Source organism: Pollachius pollachius (assembly GCF_949987615.1).
Source record: "Pollachius pollachius genome assembly, chromosome: 9".
In the NCBI taxonomy this organism is placed as follows: Eukaryota; Metazoa; Chordata; class Actinopteri; order Gadiformes; family Gadidae; genus Pollachius; species Pollachius pollachius.
The window spans coordinates 285,001-301,962 of NC_136942.1; the positions used below are offsets into that span (position 1 = coordinate 285,001).

General features: G+C 47.2%; 2 protein-coding genes across 3 annotated transcripts in view; one reads left to right on the top strand and one right to left on the bottom strand.

The window, feature by feature from the left end:
* The window catches only part of cttnbp2 (cortactin binding protein 2), a 49,266-nt gene extending 44,085 nt beyond the window's left edge, over window positions 1-5,181 (top strand). The window contains exons 19-23 of one of the 2 annotated variants that reach the window (XM_079743342.1): window positions 485-673; window positions 2,083-2,131; window positions 2,373-2,484; window positions 3,344-3,448; window positions 4,143-5,181. In XM_079743342.1, the coding sequence (XP_079599468.1) occupies window positions 485-673; window positions 2,083-2,131; window positions 2,373-2,484; window positions 3,344-3,448; window positions 4,143-4,511 (824 nt within the window). In that variant the 3' untranslated portion in view covers window positions 4,512-5,181. Of the gene's footprint in view, window positions 1-484; window positions 674-2,082; window positions 2,132-2,372; window positions 2,485-3,343; window positions 3,449-4,116 lie in introns of both variants that reach the window. The other variant, XM_079743343.1, reaches the window with a different exon arrangement.
* A 189-nt stretch (window positions 5,182-5,370) lies between these two features.
* cftr (CF transmembrane conductance regulator) overlaps window positions 5,371-16,962 on the bottom strand; it is a 46,903-nt gene continuing 35,311 nt past the window's right edge. The window contains exons 21-27 of the mRNA XM_079743563.1: window positions 15,651-15,751; window positions 13,110-13,328; window positions 11,225-11,380; window positions 10,565-10,654; window positions 9,646-9,818; window positions 8,934-9,039; window positions 5,371-8,380 (exon numbers count right to left, since the gene is read on the bottom strand). Coding sequence (XP_079599689.1) covers window positions 8,168-8,380; window positions 8,934-9,039; window positions 9,646-9,818; window positions 10,565-10,654; window positions 11,225-11,380; window positions 13,110-13,328; window positions 15,651-15,751 — 1,058 coding nt within the window. The 3' untranslated portion in view covers window positions 5,371-8,167. The remainder of the gene's footprint in view (window positions 8,381-8,933; window positions 9,040-9,645; window positions 9,819-10,564; window positions 10,655-11,224; window positions 11,381-13,109; window positions 13,329-15,650; window positions 15,752-16,962) is intronic.

Sequence of the window (16,962 nt, forward strand, 5' to 3'; positions counted from 1 at the left end):
GCCTCACCAGGGGGTCCGCCATGTTTCCAAACAGAGACATGTCGTTCTGTGCGTGACCACACAGCTGGCCCGGTTCAGAGCCACCTTGTGGGATGGGCCCGGGTGTTGAGGAGAACATGGAATGAGGTCGACCCCTAGACTGGGTAGCCCCTCCTTCTGCCGGCGATTTGAGTTCGCCCTGCAGAAGGGGCGGGAGAAGAGCAGTACATTCCCCCCGGCGCGCTATTGGCTGGTTTAACACAATGACGACAGGGAAGCGGCGGCGAGCAGCCAATTGCGTACAGAGTGGGTTGAACGAGGCCCGTTGATCCCGCCTCTCGTGCTGAAGGAAACGACAGCAGCCTCCCCAGACCAGGATCGATCCACTCTGGCTCTAGGGGAACCCGGTTCTGGTCCTCGCAGTAGATCCCCCTAACGTCTGGTCCCACTCTGGCCGCGGGAGAGCAGTGGGACCTCACTGACTTCTGTGCTCCTCGTGTTTCAGAACTCGACCGGTACCTGCTGGAGTTAAGGGGCGGGACCTTCCCCCTCACTGCCATTGGTTCCTGTAGGGGAACCGGTGGCAGTGAAAGGAAGGGGCGGGCCAGCAGCATGTGGCGACGAGCCAATACGAGCCCTCGAAAGAAGACGAGCTCGTCCTCCGGCTGGAGCAGTGGCGGCTCCTTCAGAGAGGGTAAGGGGGTCTTAACACAAACCATGTCCAGTGGGTCTAATGGACCATAGGGGGGGGTCTTAACACAAACCATGTCCAGTGGGTCTAATGGACCATAGGGGGGGGTCTTAACACAAACCATGTCCAGTGGGTCTAATGGACCATAGGGGGGGGTCTTAACACAAACCATGTCCAGTGGGTCTAATGGACCATAGGGGGGGGTCTTAACACAAACCATGTCCAGTGGGTCTAATGGACCATAGGGGGGGGTCTTAACACAAACCATGTCCAGTGGGTCTAATGGACCATAGGGGGGGGTCTTAACACAAACCATGTCCAGTGGGTCTAATGGACCATAGGGGGGGGTCTTAACACAAACCATGTCCAGTGGGTCTAATGGACCATAGGGGGGGGTCTTAACACAAACCATGTCCAGTGGGTCTAATGGACCATAGGGGGGGGTCTTAACACAAACCATGTCCAGTGGGTCTAATGGACCATTATGGGTCTGCTCCCTTTATAGACCAGGGCGTGGCCGATCACTAGGTTGGTCTTCTACCTGCGTCCTGGTAAAGAAAAGTAGCAGACCCATAATGAGGGTTGTGACCAGTGTTTGTAATAACACCGTTTGAAAGAACGCCGTTAGGTAACGCCGTTCTTTTTTCAGTAACGGGGTAATCGAACCAATTACTGTTTCTGTCGTTATAATGCCGTTACCGTTACTGTACGTTAAATGTGGTGCATTACAATGAATTGTTGAATAAACTGCGTAATCCGAACGCACCCCCGGCTCCAAACACAAACTGCTAGTGAGGAGACCGGGTGGGTCAACAACGAGATAAGCGATTATGATTGGCTAAGGCAGTCATGTTTCATGGCGGCCAATCGGAGCCAGTCTTTTTACACAAAAGCCAGGACACGCACGGCACACACACACGCAAACGCACATACCAAACAGATTCGATGAAGCAGCAGAAATGGCGAGTCCGGAGCAATCCAATGAAAAGTTGGCATTCTCTGTAGTATTCGGCAGATGTTCCACAGCCTTTGCAACCAAGCAAATTCAAATTCAGTTGGACGCATATCAGGGCCTTCAATGGGCAGTTCAACCATCTAACACATTAAGGCCAAGAGAAAACTGCTCAGAAAAATCCAAATTCTTTGACATATAGCAACTTTCTTTTTTTACAGTTACGCAAATAGTTACTTTCCCTGGTAACTAGTTACTTTTATTATAGAGTAATCCAGTTACTAACTCAGTTACTTTTTGGAACAAATAGTGAGTAACTATAACTAATTACTTTTTTAAAGTAACGTTCCCAACACTGGTGTTGAGGGACACAGTCCCACGATGACGCCACTGTGAAATGGGTCTTTATTGCGTGTGTGAGGTCATTGGAAAGTCAACCCTGTTTATGTTGTTTCTGCAGGCTCACTCTCCAGCGTTGATGTCAGTCTCTCCAACGGCAACAACCAGAGGTCAGTGGGGTGTTTGTGGACTTAATAAATAATATGAGGTATCTCTAATAGGAAGAGCCAGCAGGGGGCAGCAGTGCTCTGGCGGATCGATTTGAATGGATAGGAACGATGCTGAAGACGTCAAACTATTATGGCTATAGAGTAGATCTACATCACTCGAGACTCCAATCCGGGAACAGTTGCTCAGTGTGTGTTCGTGTGGGTGTGTGTGTGTGTGTGTGTGTGCGCGTGTGTGTTGCAGGACTGCAGCCAGGGACTCTGTCTGTCTGTCTGTGTTTTCAGACGAAGAGACGGACCTAATTCGAGAGCTACAGAGCATGTGCACCAGCAAGTCAGAGCCTGACATCAGCAAGGTACACGCACGCACACACCAACCAAACCACATGCTGGTGTTAAAGAAGTGATATCTGAACTCAACTCTGTCTGTCCGTTTCTTGTCCGTGATTAATGAACAAGCTGCTTTTAAAAGTGCATGCAGATCCAGCAACAAATGACATTATGAACTGTAGGGCTGGGTATCGTGGCCAATTTCCTAAATCGATTTGATTTAGATTCATAAGGTTCTGAATCGATTAATCATGATTCGATTCGATTCCATCTGCTCTTAAATAATGAAAATGGCTCAACTGTGTTACAGAATACAAATGTACTTTATTTTTTCTCTTCATCTTAAACAACAGTTTTTAAGTGCAAACTTGTAAATTGGACAGTTTAAACTTGAGCTGTAAACAAAAATGTCTCAAGTCTCAAAAGTGCAATTTTGAAATGAAAAAAGGAATTGCAAGTGAAAGTGCACTTGAACTACAACACTCCATCACTGCAAATTGCATTAAGGCATTGTTTATTTAAGTGCAAAAATAATAATGATAATGGCTACAAAAAAAGAAAAAAAAAGATTTCATGCCCTATGAATCGATATTGCAAAATTTAAATGAAATCGATCCAAAATCGATTAAATCGATTTTTTTACCCATCCCTAATAAACAGCTATATTACCAGATATAACATATATATATATATATGTATATATATATATATATAGGTCTAGCAACAAATTGCATTATGAACAGCTATTATTACCAGATATAAAATATATATATATAATTACATGTTTTCTGGGGATGCCCGTAGAGAAGGTATGATGCCCAGTCGCTGTGATTTAAACTAGGCTCCCACTCATGCCCCCGTGCTGTCCTGCTGTGCTTGCCGTAGATGGTCCCGACCCCCGTGGACGCCATGATGGACCTGCCCAGTCCCCCTCCATGCAGGGGGCTAGAAGACAGCCCACAGCCCCGCCCACAACCACACAGCCAAGAGGTGAGCGGCGGCGTCATGTGACTGCGACTGACCAATGACTCGACAGCTCTGCCACCCTCGTTGTGCTTGTTGGGGTGCTATCCATTTGTACTGTACGTCGGTACGTCCGACCTGCTCTATCGAGAACGTGACGTCATTTCCTGGCTTGCAGCAATTATAGCGTTCCTGTTTCTCATCGGCTAGTCATTGGTATTGTTAGCTACATTAGCCTCTTAAGTAAACCAGTTAGAAAACAAACAACACGACTTTACATTGTATTGCACGCACAGAAAGACAATGCGCAATGCATGAATAGGTGACTGGAATAAAGTAGCAATGTAATCAAGTGTGTAAGAGCATTTAAAAGCGTGATTAAAAATACAAATAAATTAAATACGGGCGCAGCCATTTCTGTTGTTGAGTCGTACGGTCGGCCTCACTGAAGTGGGACCGACCAAAGTCACATTTCTTCCGGTTGTCGTGGAATGGTTGAACCACCCACAGACCATTAGAGGAACGACCTGCTAGTCTCTACTGCAGACGCTCACGATGGCTGCTTGGACATCACAGAAGGTTTAAGAGAAAAAGAGATTTAAAACAATATAAAATAATACCCAAAACAAATGCAGAAAACCTGAAAAACAGAAGATGAATGTGGTTGTTGTTCCTCCATACGATCCTCTTCTCAGAGCCGTGTGTCGCGGTGTGTCCTCAGACCAGTGCTCCCAGCCCGGCCCCCCAGAGCCCCCGTCCCTCCGGCCCCTGGCTGAAGTCGCAGCTCCCGGTCCCTAGCAGCAGGGGGCAGCAGACCCGCTCCGCCGCCGCCACCCCCGGCACGCCGCTCGCCGACGCCGGGGGCGGGTGTGGCCACGCCGGTGACGGTGGTAGTGGCGTCACGGGCGCCGCAGCTAGCCGGGGACACGCCCCCTCCAACCGCAGCAAAGCCAGGCCAGCCGTCGCCAACGGCAACCACAGCCACCGCGACAACGAGAACAACATTGTCAACAGCAACAACCTGAGCCAGCAGCCGCCCCAAGACATCTGGATCCTCCACAAGGACAACCACAAGAAACCAGACGACTGACGCTAACCCCCCCGACGACTAGCAGAGTGAACGCCGCTGTGACACGCCCCCCCACACTGCCCCCTTCATTGTAAAGAAAAAGGTTTGGACGATCTGACCTTTCTGAAGTATTTGTACTTAATATCTGTACTTGTTACACTGTACTCCTGTACTGAAGTTGTGTGCGTTGGGGACCATAGTTTTAATTCTGTGCCGCCGTGATGAAGCGTCACGACGGCGCCAGAGAGGCGACTCAGACTTTACTCCAGAATATTACTCTGTGACAGTGAATACGGCGAGGTCACGACACTACTGTGTAAGCATGTGAAGAATGCCCAAAACGAACACGGAGACGCGGATAATGGTGAGACGCCGCTCCTGAGTTTAGTATTCTGGAATAAAACAGGGATGACTTTTTATTTTGTTAAGTATTTTTCAGATATTCAAGGTGTTTAATCTTTAAATAGTCGCAAGGTTGGTTTAAGTACCTTTGAAAAATAATCAGGGTTTTACCAAATATATTTGTAAATAACAAACGAGTAGACTTTTAACTGGTATATAGATTGGTGTATGTGGTATGATGCTTGTACCGTGTGGTATTGATCCTGCTGACAATAAGCTCTTGTACATAGTGTTTGTTTCAATCACTTTTGGTTCTGAGCCGTCTACTTGTTTAAAAGTAAACGGAAATGTGGCAATAAGTAACAGATTCATGTCCTTTGTCAGCCAGAAGCCATAATAAATATTTTAACTACCCATAATTACACGGGAATCCCCGTCTGAATTCAATTTTGGTTTTATTCCTACAATTGATTTCCACGAGTGGGGATAGAAAAAGGATTTCTGCCAAAAAACACACAGACGGCTGGTTTCATAAGATCTCAAAATAGTTTATCTTTGACTGCATATATCGGTTGATCAAAAGCATTTACACATAGACCAGTAATTTTCCTATGAAAGAAGAACACTAAAAACCAAGGCCTTAGTCCTGGTAACATTTTCAAGGTACCTTAAGATTCAGAATCAAGGCTTTTACCAAACAGTCCCCGGTCTAAAAAAAACAATAAAATAAGAATAAAGAGCTAAAATGTCTTCCAGTTTCCGAAATAACCTTGAAGGAAATCAGGAACAAAAATTCATTTAAATTAAAGGAACACATTTTGATGTGTGGTAAAGGATATTTGAAACGTATAAATCAGCATGAATAGAGAACACATTCCATGTTAATTAATTTACTTAAAAGTTTGATCTAATAATATACAAGATCAATGCCTTTGTTCTGCAGGAGATTGGGTATTCTTGTGAATACTGGGCCGCGGTAAGTGAAGGGTTTAGGGTTCATGGAAGCTACCATTTGCTTGTATTTTCTGGGTTATTTGCGTCGCTGAGATGTGGATAGACTTGGAGTACCTTAAGGTGTCTGTTTAAAGTGCTTAGAAAAGGCGATATAATGAATGAGATCATCACTGATTGCTGCACACTCGCCCTGTTCACCAGTCCCTCGTTAGACATTTCTACTTGTCCTACCACTGTTTTTGTGTTTTCTTTTGGTACACTTTGATTCCACAGTACCGCGGGCGTAGCGCTGCAGCTGAATAGCTCTGGGTGATGATTGGGGTAAGTGAACGCCCTTGGTGTGTTTAGGGGTTTTAGATGGAGAAACTGCCCTTTTTAAAGGTGACACTATACCACCAGGTGTGTGTGTGTATAGCCGTTACAAGCCGTTTTGAAAATGTGCAGCTTCTGACATCACAGGTGGGCGTGTCCACCTAGATGTGTGCTGGATAGATCAGTCTACCAGCCCACCCAGTGGACTGTAGTAAACGTTGCTCATCTATCCGTCATACATCTAGGTGGACACGCCCACCTGTGATGTCAGAAGCTGCACATTTTCAAAACAGCTTGTAACGGCTAACCGAACTCACACCTGGTGCTATAGTGTCCCCTTTAAGAGTGCACCACAATATGTATTGTTTCCTCTATCGGCTGGAAGACGATGTAACCTAATGAAGGGAAAGGTAATGCTGCAGTAAAACAATATATTGATCGGAATCTGTCCCACAATAGTCCAATCTGATATGGTAAGGCAGCTCTGGTTCACACACGATTCGGGTTTTTCAGAAAGAACAGTATAAACACCAGCTTATGATCTAATATAAAAATAGAATAAACCCCAATCATTTGCGTAGAAACCCCTCAAAATGTCTAAAGTTCACATCACACTGAGTAGGGGAGAGGCGCACAACCAGACATTTTCTGCTGAGTGCATTATGGGATGGAAGGCTTCGATAGAGACAAACACACAAACACTGAGACCCACACAAACACACACTGTGCAGTGGCATTGCATTAAGCTGCAAAGCTTTTTCCTAAAGTTTTCACAAAGCCCCCTGTACTTCAAAAATTGAACCCAGGGTCTTTTTAGGCATGAAGACCCATAAAATAAGCCCTCCAGACACTCGTTGATAATCGAGTACAGAGCTTGCCCAAAGTTGCCCGGAACAATGTAACAGCCCAAATGGCTTCCATGTTATTGGCTAGAGGCACAGCGAACGCTTCCATGTTATTGGCTAGAGGCACAGCGAACGCTTCCATGTTATTGGCTAGAGGCACAGCGAACGCTTCCATGTTATTGGCTAGAGGTGCCATTTAAAACAATTGAAACCAGCCAAGTATCAAGAGGGGAGATTTTTAAGTTCAATTTGTTTGCACCTCTATTATATTATTTACGGTAGCCGGTAATCAACTTGTGTGGACTTGGAAACATGGACCTACCGGTAAGGCACAGACTTGGAAAACAGTCTTTATTTAATGAACTCCTAGTACGCTAACAAAGTTGTTGATGCTTTGTTTTATGTGTAGGGACCCTAGTCATGCTAGGTGCTATTTTGAGAAATATTAGTGGGTAAAAAAATGCCGACTTGGAAGCGTACGCTGTGCCCCTAGCCAATAACATGGAAGCGTTCGCTGCGCCTCTAGCCAATAACATGGAAGTTTGGCTGTGCCTCTAGCCAATAACATGGAAGCGTTCGCTGTGCCCCTAGCCAATAACATGGAAGCGTTTGCTGTGCCTCTAGCCAATAACATGGAAGCGTTCGCTGTGCCTCTAGCCAATAACATGGAAGCGTTCGATGTGACCCTAGCCAATAACATGGAAGCGTTTGCTGTGACCCTAGCCAATAACACGGAAGCGTACGCTGTGCCTCTAGCCAATAACACGGAAGCGTTCGCTGTGCCTCTAGCCAATAACATGGAAGCGTTCGCTGTGCCTCTAGCCAATAACATGGAAGCGTTCGCTGTGCCTCTAGCCAATAACATGGAAGCGTTCGCTGTGCCTCTAGCCAATAACATGTAAGCCATTTGGGCTGTTACATTGCTCCGGGCAACTTTGGGCACGTTCTATACCCGATTATCAACAAAAAAAGGGTCTGGAGGGCTTATTCAATGGGTCTTCATGCCGAAAAAGGCCCTGGGTTCAATTCTCGCCGGAATTACACTTTAAAGACGTGTCTAAGACTCAGAATACAGGCAGGTGCAGGGCGTTACCATCTGTTTGTAGCTTTGTCATTCCAAACTGTTGATCCACAAATCAAACATGAAAATGTGAAACACGCTTTTTGCGCCAACGCCTTTGTGTGTGTGCTTGTGCGTGCATGTGAGTGAGCGTGCACACTGTCTCAGAGCCGGGTGTCCTGGACGTCGTCCTCAGCCTCCTCCTGCAGGGCGCTGATCTTGGCTCCCTGGGGGGCCACGCGCTTGGAGTTGAGCCGCTGCAGGGCGGGGAAGAGGCACAGCCGGTCGGCGGGGCTCATGGCCTGCTTCAGGTGGCTGGTCTCGTTCAGCAGCTTCTGGATGGACTCGTAGCGCTTCAGCGAGCTGCCCTCCATCATCTGGAGGGGGTTCAATGATATCACCGTGAGCGGAGGACTGGGGAGAAGCCCTGGACTGGGTACCCCCAGCCCGGGTACCCCCCGCCCGTTCTGCCGGCGGTTCGAGTCCGCCCTGCAGAAGGGTCTGGAGAGGAGCAATACATTTCTTTCTGCTTCCGATACTTTTTTGCGGGAGCCAATCACCAAGCTGGCTTTTCCCCTTGGCGCGCTATTGGCTGGTTTAACACAATGAGAGGGAAGCGACGGCGAGCAGCCAATTGCGTACAGAGTCGGTTGAACGAGGCCCGTTGATCCCGCCTCTGGTGCTGAAGGAAACGACAGCAGCCTCCCCAGACCAGGATCACCCTACGACTGAGCTTGGTCTGGCAGTAGCCAGGCTAGGGGATCGATCTCGCGTTGAGGGGATCCCCTAGCCTGGCTACTGCCAGGCTAGGGGATCCCCTCAATCCCCATCAAACTCAACAGTTTAGAGGCGCGCAGCAGACACTTTCTGCTGGGCATTATGGGATGGAAGGAGCACTGCCAGTCGTGTGTGGGTGGGTGGGGGGTTTACCAGGAAGGACTGACACTCCAACAGTGGCTCCACTCTGTGTTCTGACATGATGACAGTACAGCTGGAGAAGGACTGTTTCAGGGTCTTCCTTAGGACCTGAAGGGTTCTACACACACACACACACACCGACACACACACACACACACCGACACACACACACACACACACACACACACACACACACACACACACACACACACACACACACACACACACACACACACACACACACACACTATTGCTATAGAGATGTTCTACTTTGATCTTCTCTTTTGTTCCAATCTGATAGTGTGAAGACATGGGGATATTGTTTGCGTGTTTGTGTGTTAATGACACAAAGCAGATGTTATCTCTTGTTGCTCTGTCTGTATGTGTTTTTAGTTTCAAGCGTGCATGTATATGTAACCTTGCACGTGTGCATGTCTATGCGTGCCTGTGTGTAAATGTGTGTCTTTGCAGATGTACGTGTGTGTCTGTACTTGTGTGCGTATCTGTGTGTGTCTTTATGAGTGTGTGAATGTATGTGTCTGTATGCATGAATGTATGTGTCCGTGAACGTGTGCGTATCTGTGTGAGTTTGTATGCATGCATGCATGTGTGTCTGTATGAATGCATGTGTCTGTGTGTGTGTGTGCAGGGTGCATATCTGTGTGTTTGTATGCATGTATGTGTGTCTGTGTGAGTTTTCTGCCTGTGTGTGAGGCCCACTGACATGGGGTCCAGGTAGGCGGAGGGCTCGTCCAGCAGCAGGATGCGGGCGCGGCTCAGGATGGAGCGGGCCAGACACATGAGCTGCTTGTGGCCGTTGCTCAGAACACTGCCCCCGTCCGCCAGCTGGAAGTCCAGCTTGTCTGGGAACTGCTCGATCACAGACTTTAGACCCACCTAGGACAGACACACAGACACAGACAGACACAGACACAGACACAGACAGACAGACAAAGACAGAGACACAGAGACAGACACACAGACACAGACGGACAGACAGAGACACACAGACAGACAGAGACAGACACACAGAGACACAAATAGACACACACACACACACACACACACACACACACACACACACACACACACACACCAAAGTCTGAAATCAGTATTGAAACCCTCACAGTGGGTCAAACACAAATAATTTGTTGTATTTCTGGTTTTACAATTGACTGTAAACAAAATACGGTGGTTCATGGTGGTTAACTTAACTTATTTTGCGTAAAGCTGGAATTTGCAACTCTACCTAATGATCGTAATGCTCACGTCAGACAGTATATATCACAATAGCATATGCTTCATACAGAAAACCATTGATAAAGTGGAATTTGTGGGAACGTAAAACAGTAGAAAAGAAGAATGCCTAAATAAATATAATTGAAACATAGCTCATAGTTCTTCAAAGCATTAAAGTTGCTGCTGTGAAACCTTTCTTCACCAGAAGGGGTCAGAGTTGAGGAGGAACAGGGAGTATTGACTTGTCTCACGTTTTGAAACAACGGAAACCTTAGTTTAATATTACATTATCAGCTTCGATAATGTTGAATCTGACATCAAGCCGACATAAATCCAATACTAAGACAGTAGGAGCTTTTTAGTGAAACAAACAGTCAGGTAGATGGCTATCAAGTGAAGCTCACCTCCTCTGCCACTTTCCACAGTTCTTCATCACTGTAGCGTCCATGGGGGTCAAGGTTCATTCGGAACGTTCCGGTCAGGATAAAGACTTTCTGCACAAAGCAGGAGAAAGGTAATGTAAAAACAGCTGCAAGACTTCCCTTCGCTATCAGCCACGCGACCAGAAAGGACAATTACAACCAATCGTAGTGCATGTTGGCCTCTAGTCTAGGCAGGTGCACATACGCTGTGTAGAAACAGTTTAGCCATGTTTTTATACGTTGAGACGTATCACCGAGTTGGGATGGACTGAACTCATGTGGTGTCCTATGGGTTTCATAGTGAGTGTTGGATGAATATATACAGATTAATTTCTCCATCCAGTTGTTTACATCAGTTGATATTGTATGATGTAGCACCGTGTTTCCCTCCGTAGTATAGATCCACAAACACAATAAAACACGTACTGCCCAGAACTGAATCCTGTCAACGACGCAACCCCAAAATGGTAACTGACTCTCGCTGGTCTTTAACAGGACGACTGGGCTACAGGTTACAAATCCATCTGAGATGGAAAAACCATTCAGGTGAGGGCAGACGCCCAGCGCTGAACATGATACACCTGAGATTATTCATCTAAAATCATTTGCTCTAACATTTGTTGCAGTGGCAGGACGCTGTACCTGCGGCACCACCCCAAAGGCCTTCCTCCAGGTGTGCAGGGACACAGAGTTCCAGGAGACCCCGTCCACAGAGATCTCCCCGTCGGTGGAGGCCAACCGCAGCAGAGCAGACAGCAGGGTGCTCTTACCAGAGCCGGTCCTACCCAGGAGCCCCACCTACACACAGACACACAGACACACACAGACACACACACACACACACAGACACACACACACACACACACACAGAGACACAGAGACACACACACACACACAGAGACACACACACACACACAGAGACACACACACACACACACACACAGAAACACACACACACACACACACACACACAGAGACACAGAGACACACACACACACACAGAGACACACACACACACACAGAAACACACACACACACACACACACACACAGAGACACACACACACACATACACACAGACACACACACACACACATACAAACATACACACATACACACACACAGACACACACACACACACACACACACACACATTTCATAATATCAGTTATTGTGAAAGGATACATTTGCTATTCAAGAAAAGGGCTTTTCCCTAAGTGGGGTTGGGTCACTTGCAACACCATTTGGACCTAAACTAGAGTGCTAATATAATGATTGCTAAGTGTCCAGTCTAATGATTGGACTGCGTTCCAATCGTCCTTCTAAAGCGATTCCCTACGCGCTCCGTGCCTAAATCTCTCGATGCTGACCTTCACCTCCATTTTACCCACTAAAGTAAAGTTCAGATTGCCAATAAGCTGGAGAAGCGGCTTTGTCGGCCGTGGAATCGCCTTGGAGATCGTGGATTGAGAGAGATAGAGAAAGAAAGAGAGAGAAAGAGATAAAAAGAGAAAGAAAGAAGGAAAAAGAGAGAAAGAGAGAGAGAACGTTTTTACACTGCCAAATATGCCTGTCTTATGCACGCCTTTCCCGCCATGGGCCGCAAGTTTACACTGCCCAAGGCAAATCGCCGGCTTGAGCTAGCACTCCAAATTACCCTCCCGTACCCTACACACATTGGCGGTTTCATTCTGATGTAAATGCGATAAGACGGCTCCACAGTTCCAGGGGGCGTTTTTTATCCTCCAAAAAAAAAAACGCCCATCCTAAAAAACAAGTGGTCAGCAAAACAAAGAATATGTTGCCGTTTTTGCACTTGGAAATAGTTAATTGAGTTTCTAGCCTACACTCCGATGTATACTCATTCTTGCATACGAGTCTCATATCTCTTAGTCATCATAAAAATAATTAAAAACATTCATAGTATGCAAATTATTCTAAAAGGCTCTACTCTCCATGCGTAGCCCCGCCTTCTCCAATGGACCAAGAAAGCCTGCCCAGTGCTGAACGGGGGATTTTACCCCCTTGGTTTTTACACAGGCAAGGCAGTGAAATCGCCAGGCGTGCCAAGCCGCCACCGAACCGGCATGGCAGTGTAAAGAGGCCTAGAGACTAGGGCTGAACGATTGGGGAAATAATCTGCTGTGTTGGCCAGGACTCCCTCGTAAAATAGATACTGAATCTCAATGGGATTATTCCTGGTTAAATAAAGATTAAAAAAATAAAAATCTAATTGTGATTATTTGGACCTATAATGCGATTGCGATTTAATATGAGATAGTCATAAGGTCATAAGTATGACCAACACAACATTGGAAGCAGTCAACATATAAACTGCTCTTTCCTTTAGGCCAGGCCGATGTGTTGAGATTAATTGATATTATAACATCTTTATTTAAATATTGAATTGTAAAAGAAAAAAATGTATGAATCTTACTGATTTCAAGTCAGTAACAGTAACAAATCACGGGAAAAAAATAAGGTCCTGTTGCATCACAGCGCGGTTTGGATGAATGGTCCAGACTCACGCTCTGCCCCCCGTCCACGCTGAAGGACACGTTGCTCAGCACGGCCCGCCCCGTCTCCGTGTACTTGGCCGTCAGCCCCTGCACGTCCATGTGCCCGCGGCTGGGCCAGAGGCCGTCCGCGTGGGGGTTGTCGATGACCAGGTCCTGCCCCCCCCGACCCTGGTGGCTCTCCTCCGAGGGCAGGTCGATGAACTTGAACACCCGGTCTACGGACCGCATCTTGAGGGGGGGGGACACCAAATAGAGAATGAGCTGGCATGTGAGGGTTAGGGGAGTGTCTTATGGGGAGAGACGAGACGCCGGGCACCCATTGTTGAATGGTGGCCGGCTGATGTTTAACATTGTTGTGGAGTCCAGGAAGGCTATTGGTCGACGGTCGCCAGGGCGTCAGCTAAAGGGATCCTTATACGCTGTTCATCACCAAGGAACATTGTGGTGTTCAGAAACAGGTTAGAAAAACCCAAACTTATCAAGAGGACGACATTCTCCAGTCCCACTGCTACTGAGACAGGGTTCTCTGTTCGCAAGCCAGGGGCCACAGAGACAAACGTGTAGTTACAGAGCTGTGGTATAACGCTATCAAAACTTTCAAATTTCCCACACAGGTGCCGGGAAAGACGCATAGTATACCTTATGTTTGTGTGCCGTTTACACGTAAGTTTGTCACTCAACTAAACACATTCAGCAAAGGATGTTTGCGTTTTAATACTGTGTGAACCGGCTATACTCAATTTTCAACAGCACAACTGAAAAGGTATTCAATGGGACTAGGGACCCATATTTTGCCAGGATCAGGGTTGATGACCGACTACATGGCATTTCAAAATCAGACTGTGTGACATCCACATGTGGGAGTTTCTGCCAAGATGAAATGAAGTCTGCCGACTTTGCTCATGATATATGATGAGGCTCATTGTCTTGCTTTGTGGTTAATCCATGTTATTGTGGTTAATACTTTACTGGAGTTTGAATTTAATTTCCGTTTATGAGGAGGACGGATTGGCGGGAGATGGGAGTAAGGTATGGTTTAACGACAGAGAGAAAGTGTGTGTGCGTGTGTGTGTGTGTGTGTGTGCTTGCGTGTGTATGCGTGTGTGTGTGTGTGGGAGGGAGGAAGGGAGTGACCTATGCAGGTCAGGGGATAAGTATTGTGGATGGAGCTCGGTCTCACCCTCTTTCCCAGTCAGACACCAACACAGTGATTCTCAGTAGGGTACTCAGCGTGTGTCGGTATGTTTCTGTTAGTCTGCAGCTTGATTGTGTTATTGTGTGTGTGTGGTTTTGAAGTGTGTGTGAATGTGAGTGCGGGTGTTTTTGTGTGTCTGTTTATGTTTTGTTATCTGTAGGTGTAAGGTTTTTACAAATGTGTGTGTGTGTGTCTGTGTGTGTGTGAATGTGTGTTACTGCCCAGATGCATGTAAGTCTGCTCTTTCTGCTTATGATATTTTAATGCTTAAAATCGTGCAATGTGTTCTGTGGTGTTAATTCATGTTATTGTGGTTGATACTTTACTGGAGTTTGAATTTAATTGCGTGTGTGTGTGTGACTACATGTGTGTGCGTGTGTGTGCATGTGTGTGGGTGAGTGTGTGTTAAAGTGTCCAGCTGGGACACTGGGCTTCTGAATACCACTGTGGTCGGGTGGAAGTATACGTAGTTAATGGATCTGATGAATGGATGGACAGGGGGTTGGACCAATGGGGGTGAAGGGATGATTGATTGATGATCGATGATTGGGTGGAGGGATGAAACAATGGATGCATGCCTCCTACATATTGTTTGACTGCCAGGTCAAGAAGAATTTCAATGTAGAGAATGACCCTGCGTTTTCTGCACAAATGACAATAAACCTTGACTTTGGACTTTATATTATGAACCATAATTATTATAATACATCTAGGAAATCAAACAGCAGCCTCCACAGACCAGCCGCTGCTGAGAGCTCCGTTCTGTCTGATAACGCATTCCAACTTCAAATACATGTGAATGTACCATTCATGCGGCACCATTCAACATGGCAGAACGCCATTACGTGTGGTGTGATATGTGATATGTGGAGGTCAACCCTAAAAAGATGAATGAAGGGACGGATGAATATCGGAGCTCAGATGCCAGACTAATTGAAAGCACACCAGAGTGCCATATGTAGAGCCGTTCTGCTGACCCAACTGTTGTACTTGGTTCTCATGCCTGCTGTTCCCAAACAAATCAGCCCAACGACGTCAGCACGGGTTGTTGTGTTCAGCGGTCGTTCCCTCCCTGCCGCTCTGTGGAGAACCATCTGCTAGCAAAGGTCCACTGGTTCTTAAGCAGAAGTCACACGCTGTCCCCCAACCACGTTGAGTTCCTGATACCTTTGCTGTATTTGTTTGAACGCAAGATTGGCATTTGTCTGTGGGTGCTGTTGGCCTCGGTCGCGGTGGGCTGGGTGCATGACAGGGTTCGTTGACGTTCAGTCAGCAATGATACTTACGTGTGTGTTAATATCGTCCATGCATGAGTGTTACTGGTTCTGTGTGTGTGTGTATGTGTGTGTAACTACCAGACCGTCCACGGTGATGCTGGTGATGACCGCCCACTGGAAGGTCCCCAGGATGAGCATGGCCAGAGCCACGATGATGCCAATGTCCCCTGGCTTATCCTCTGGGGAACACACACAGAGAGACACACGCACACACACACACAGAGACACACGCACACACACACAGAGAGACACACGCACACACACACAGAGAGACACACGCACACACACACAGAGAGACACACGCACACACACACACAGAGACACACGCACACACACACAGAGAGACACACGCACACACACACAGAGACACACGCACACACACACAGAGAGACACACGCACACACACACAGAGAGACACACGCACACACACACAGAGAGACACACGCACACACACAGAGAGACACACGCACACACACACACAGAGACACACGCACACACACACACAGAGAGACACACGCACACACACACAGAGAGACACACGCACACACACACAGAGAGACACACGCACACACACAAAGAGAGACACACGCACTCGCACGCACACACACACACACACAGAGACACACACACACACACACACACAGACACACACACACACACAGACACACACTCACACACACAGAGACACACGCACACACACAGAGAGACACACGCACACACACACAGAGACACACGCACGCACAGGCACGCACACACACACACACACACACACACAGACGCACACATGCACACACACAGAGAGACACACGCACGCACAGGCACGCACACACAAACGCACACACACACGCACACACACACAGAGACACACACACACACACACACACACATTATTGCAACCACACAACCAAATACACAGATAAGCATGCTCATTGACACACACACACACATACACACACACACTCCCCTACCCCAACAAACACACACACACACACACACACACACACACACACTATTGCAACCACAGAGCCAAATACCCAAACAAACATGCTCATTTAACAGAAATAGCCAACTAACACATGCACACACACACACACGGCTCATGTCATTAAGGTATTTAGAAGTGGTAAGATCAGCTCTATTAAGAAGCCATTGCCCGACAAATTGCTACCTAATCTGCTCCAATCACACACTCTATTACCACTGCATCGGAGGTCCCGTGTGTGCATGTGTGTGCGTGCGTGCGTGCGTGCGTGCGTGCGTGTGTGTGCGGCATCATGTTTGCACAGGTTCCTAAGTGTTGTGTACGTCCATGTGATGTGTGTTCATCCGCTTGCTTGTTTGTGACGCGTTCCTACTGTGTGAACGTTTACCCCGTCACACATCCCCCTCC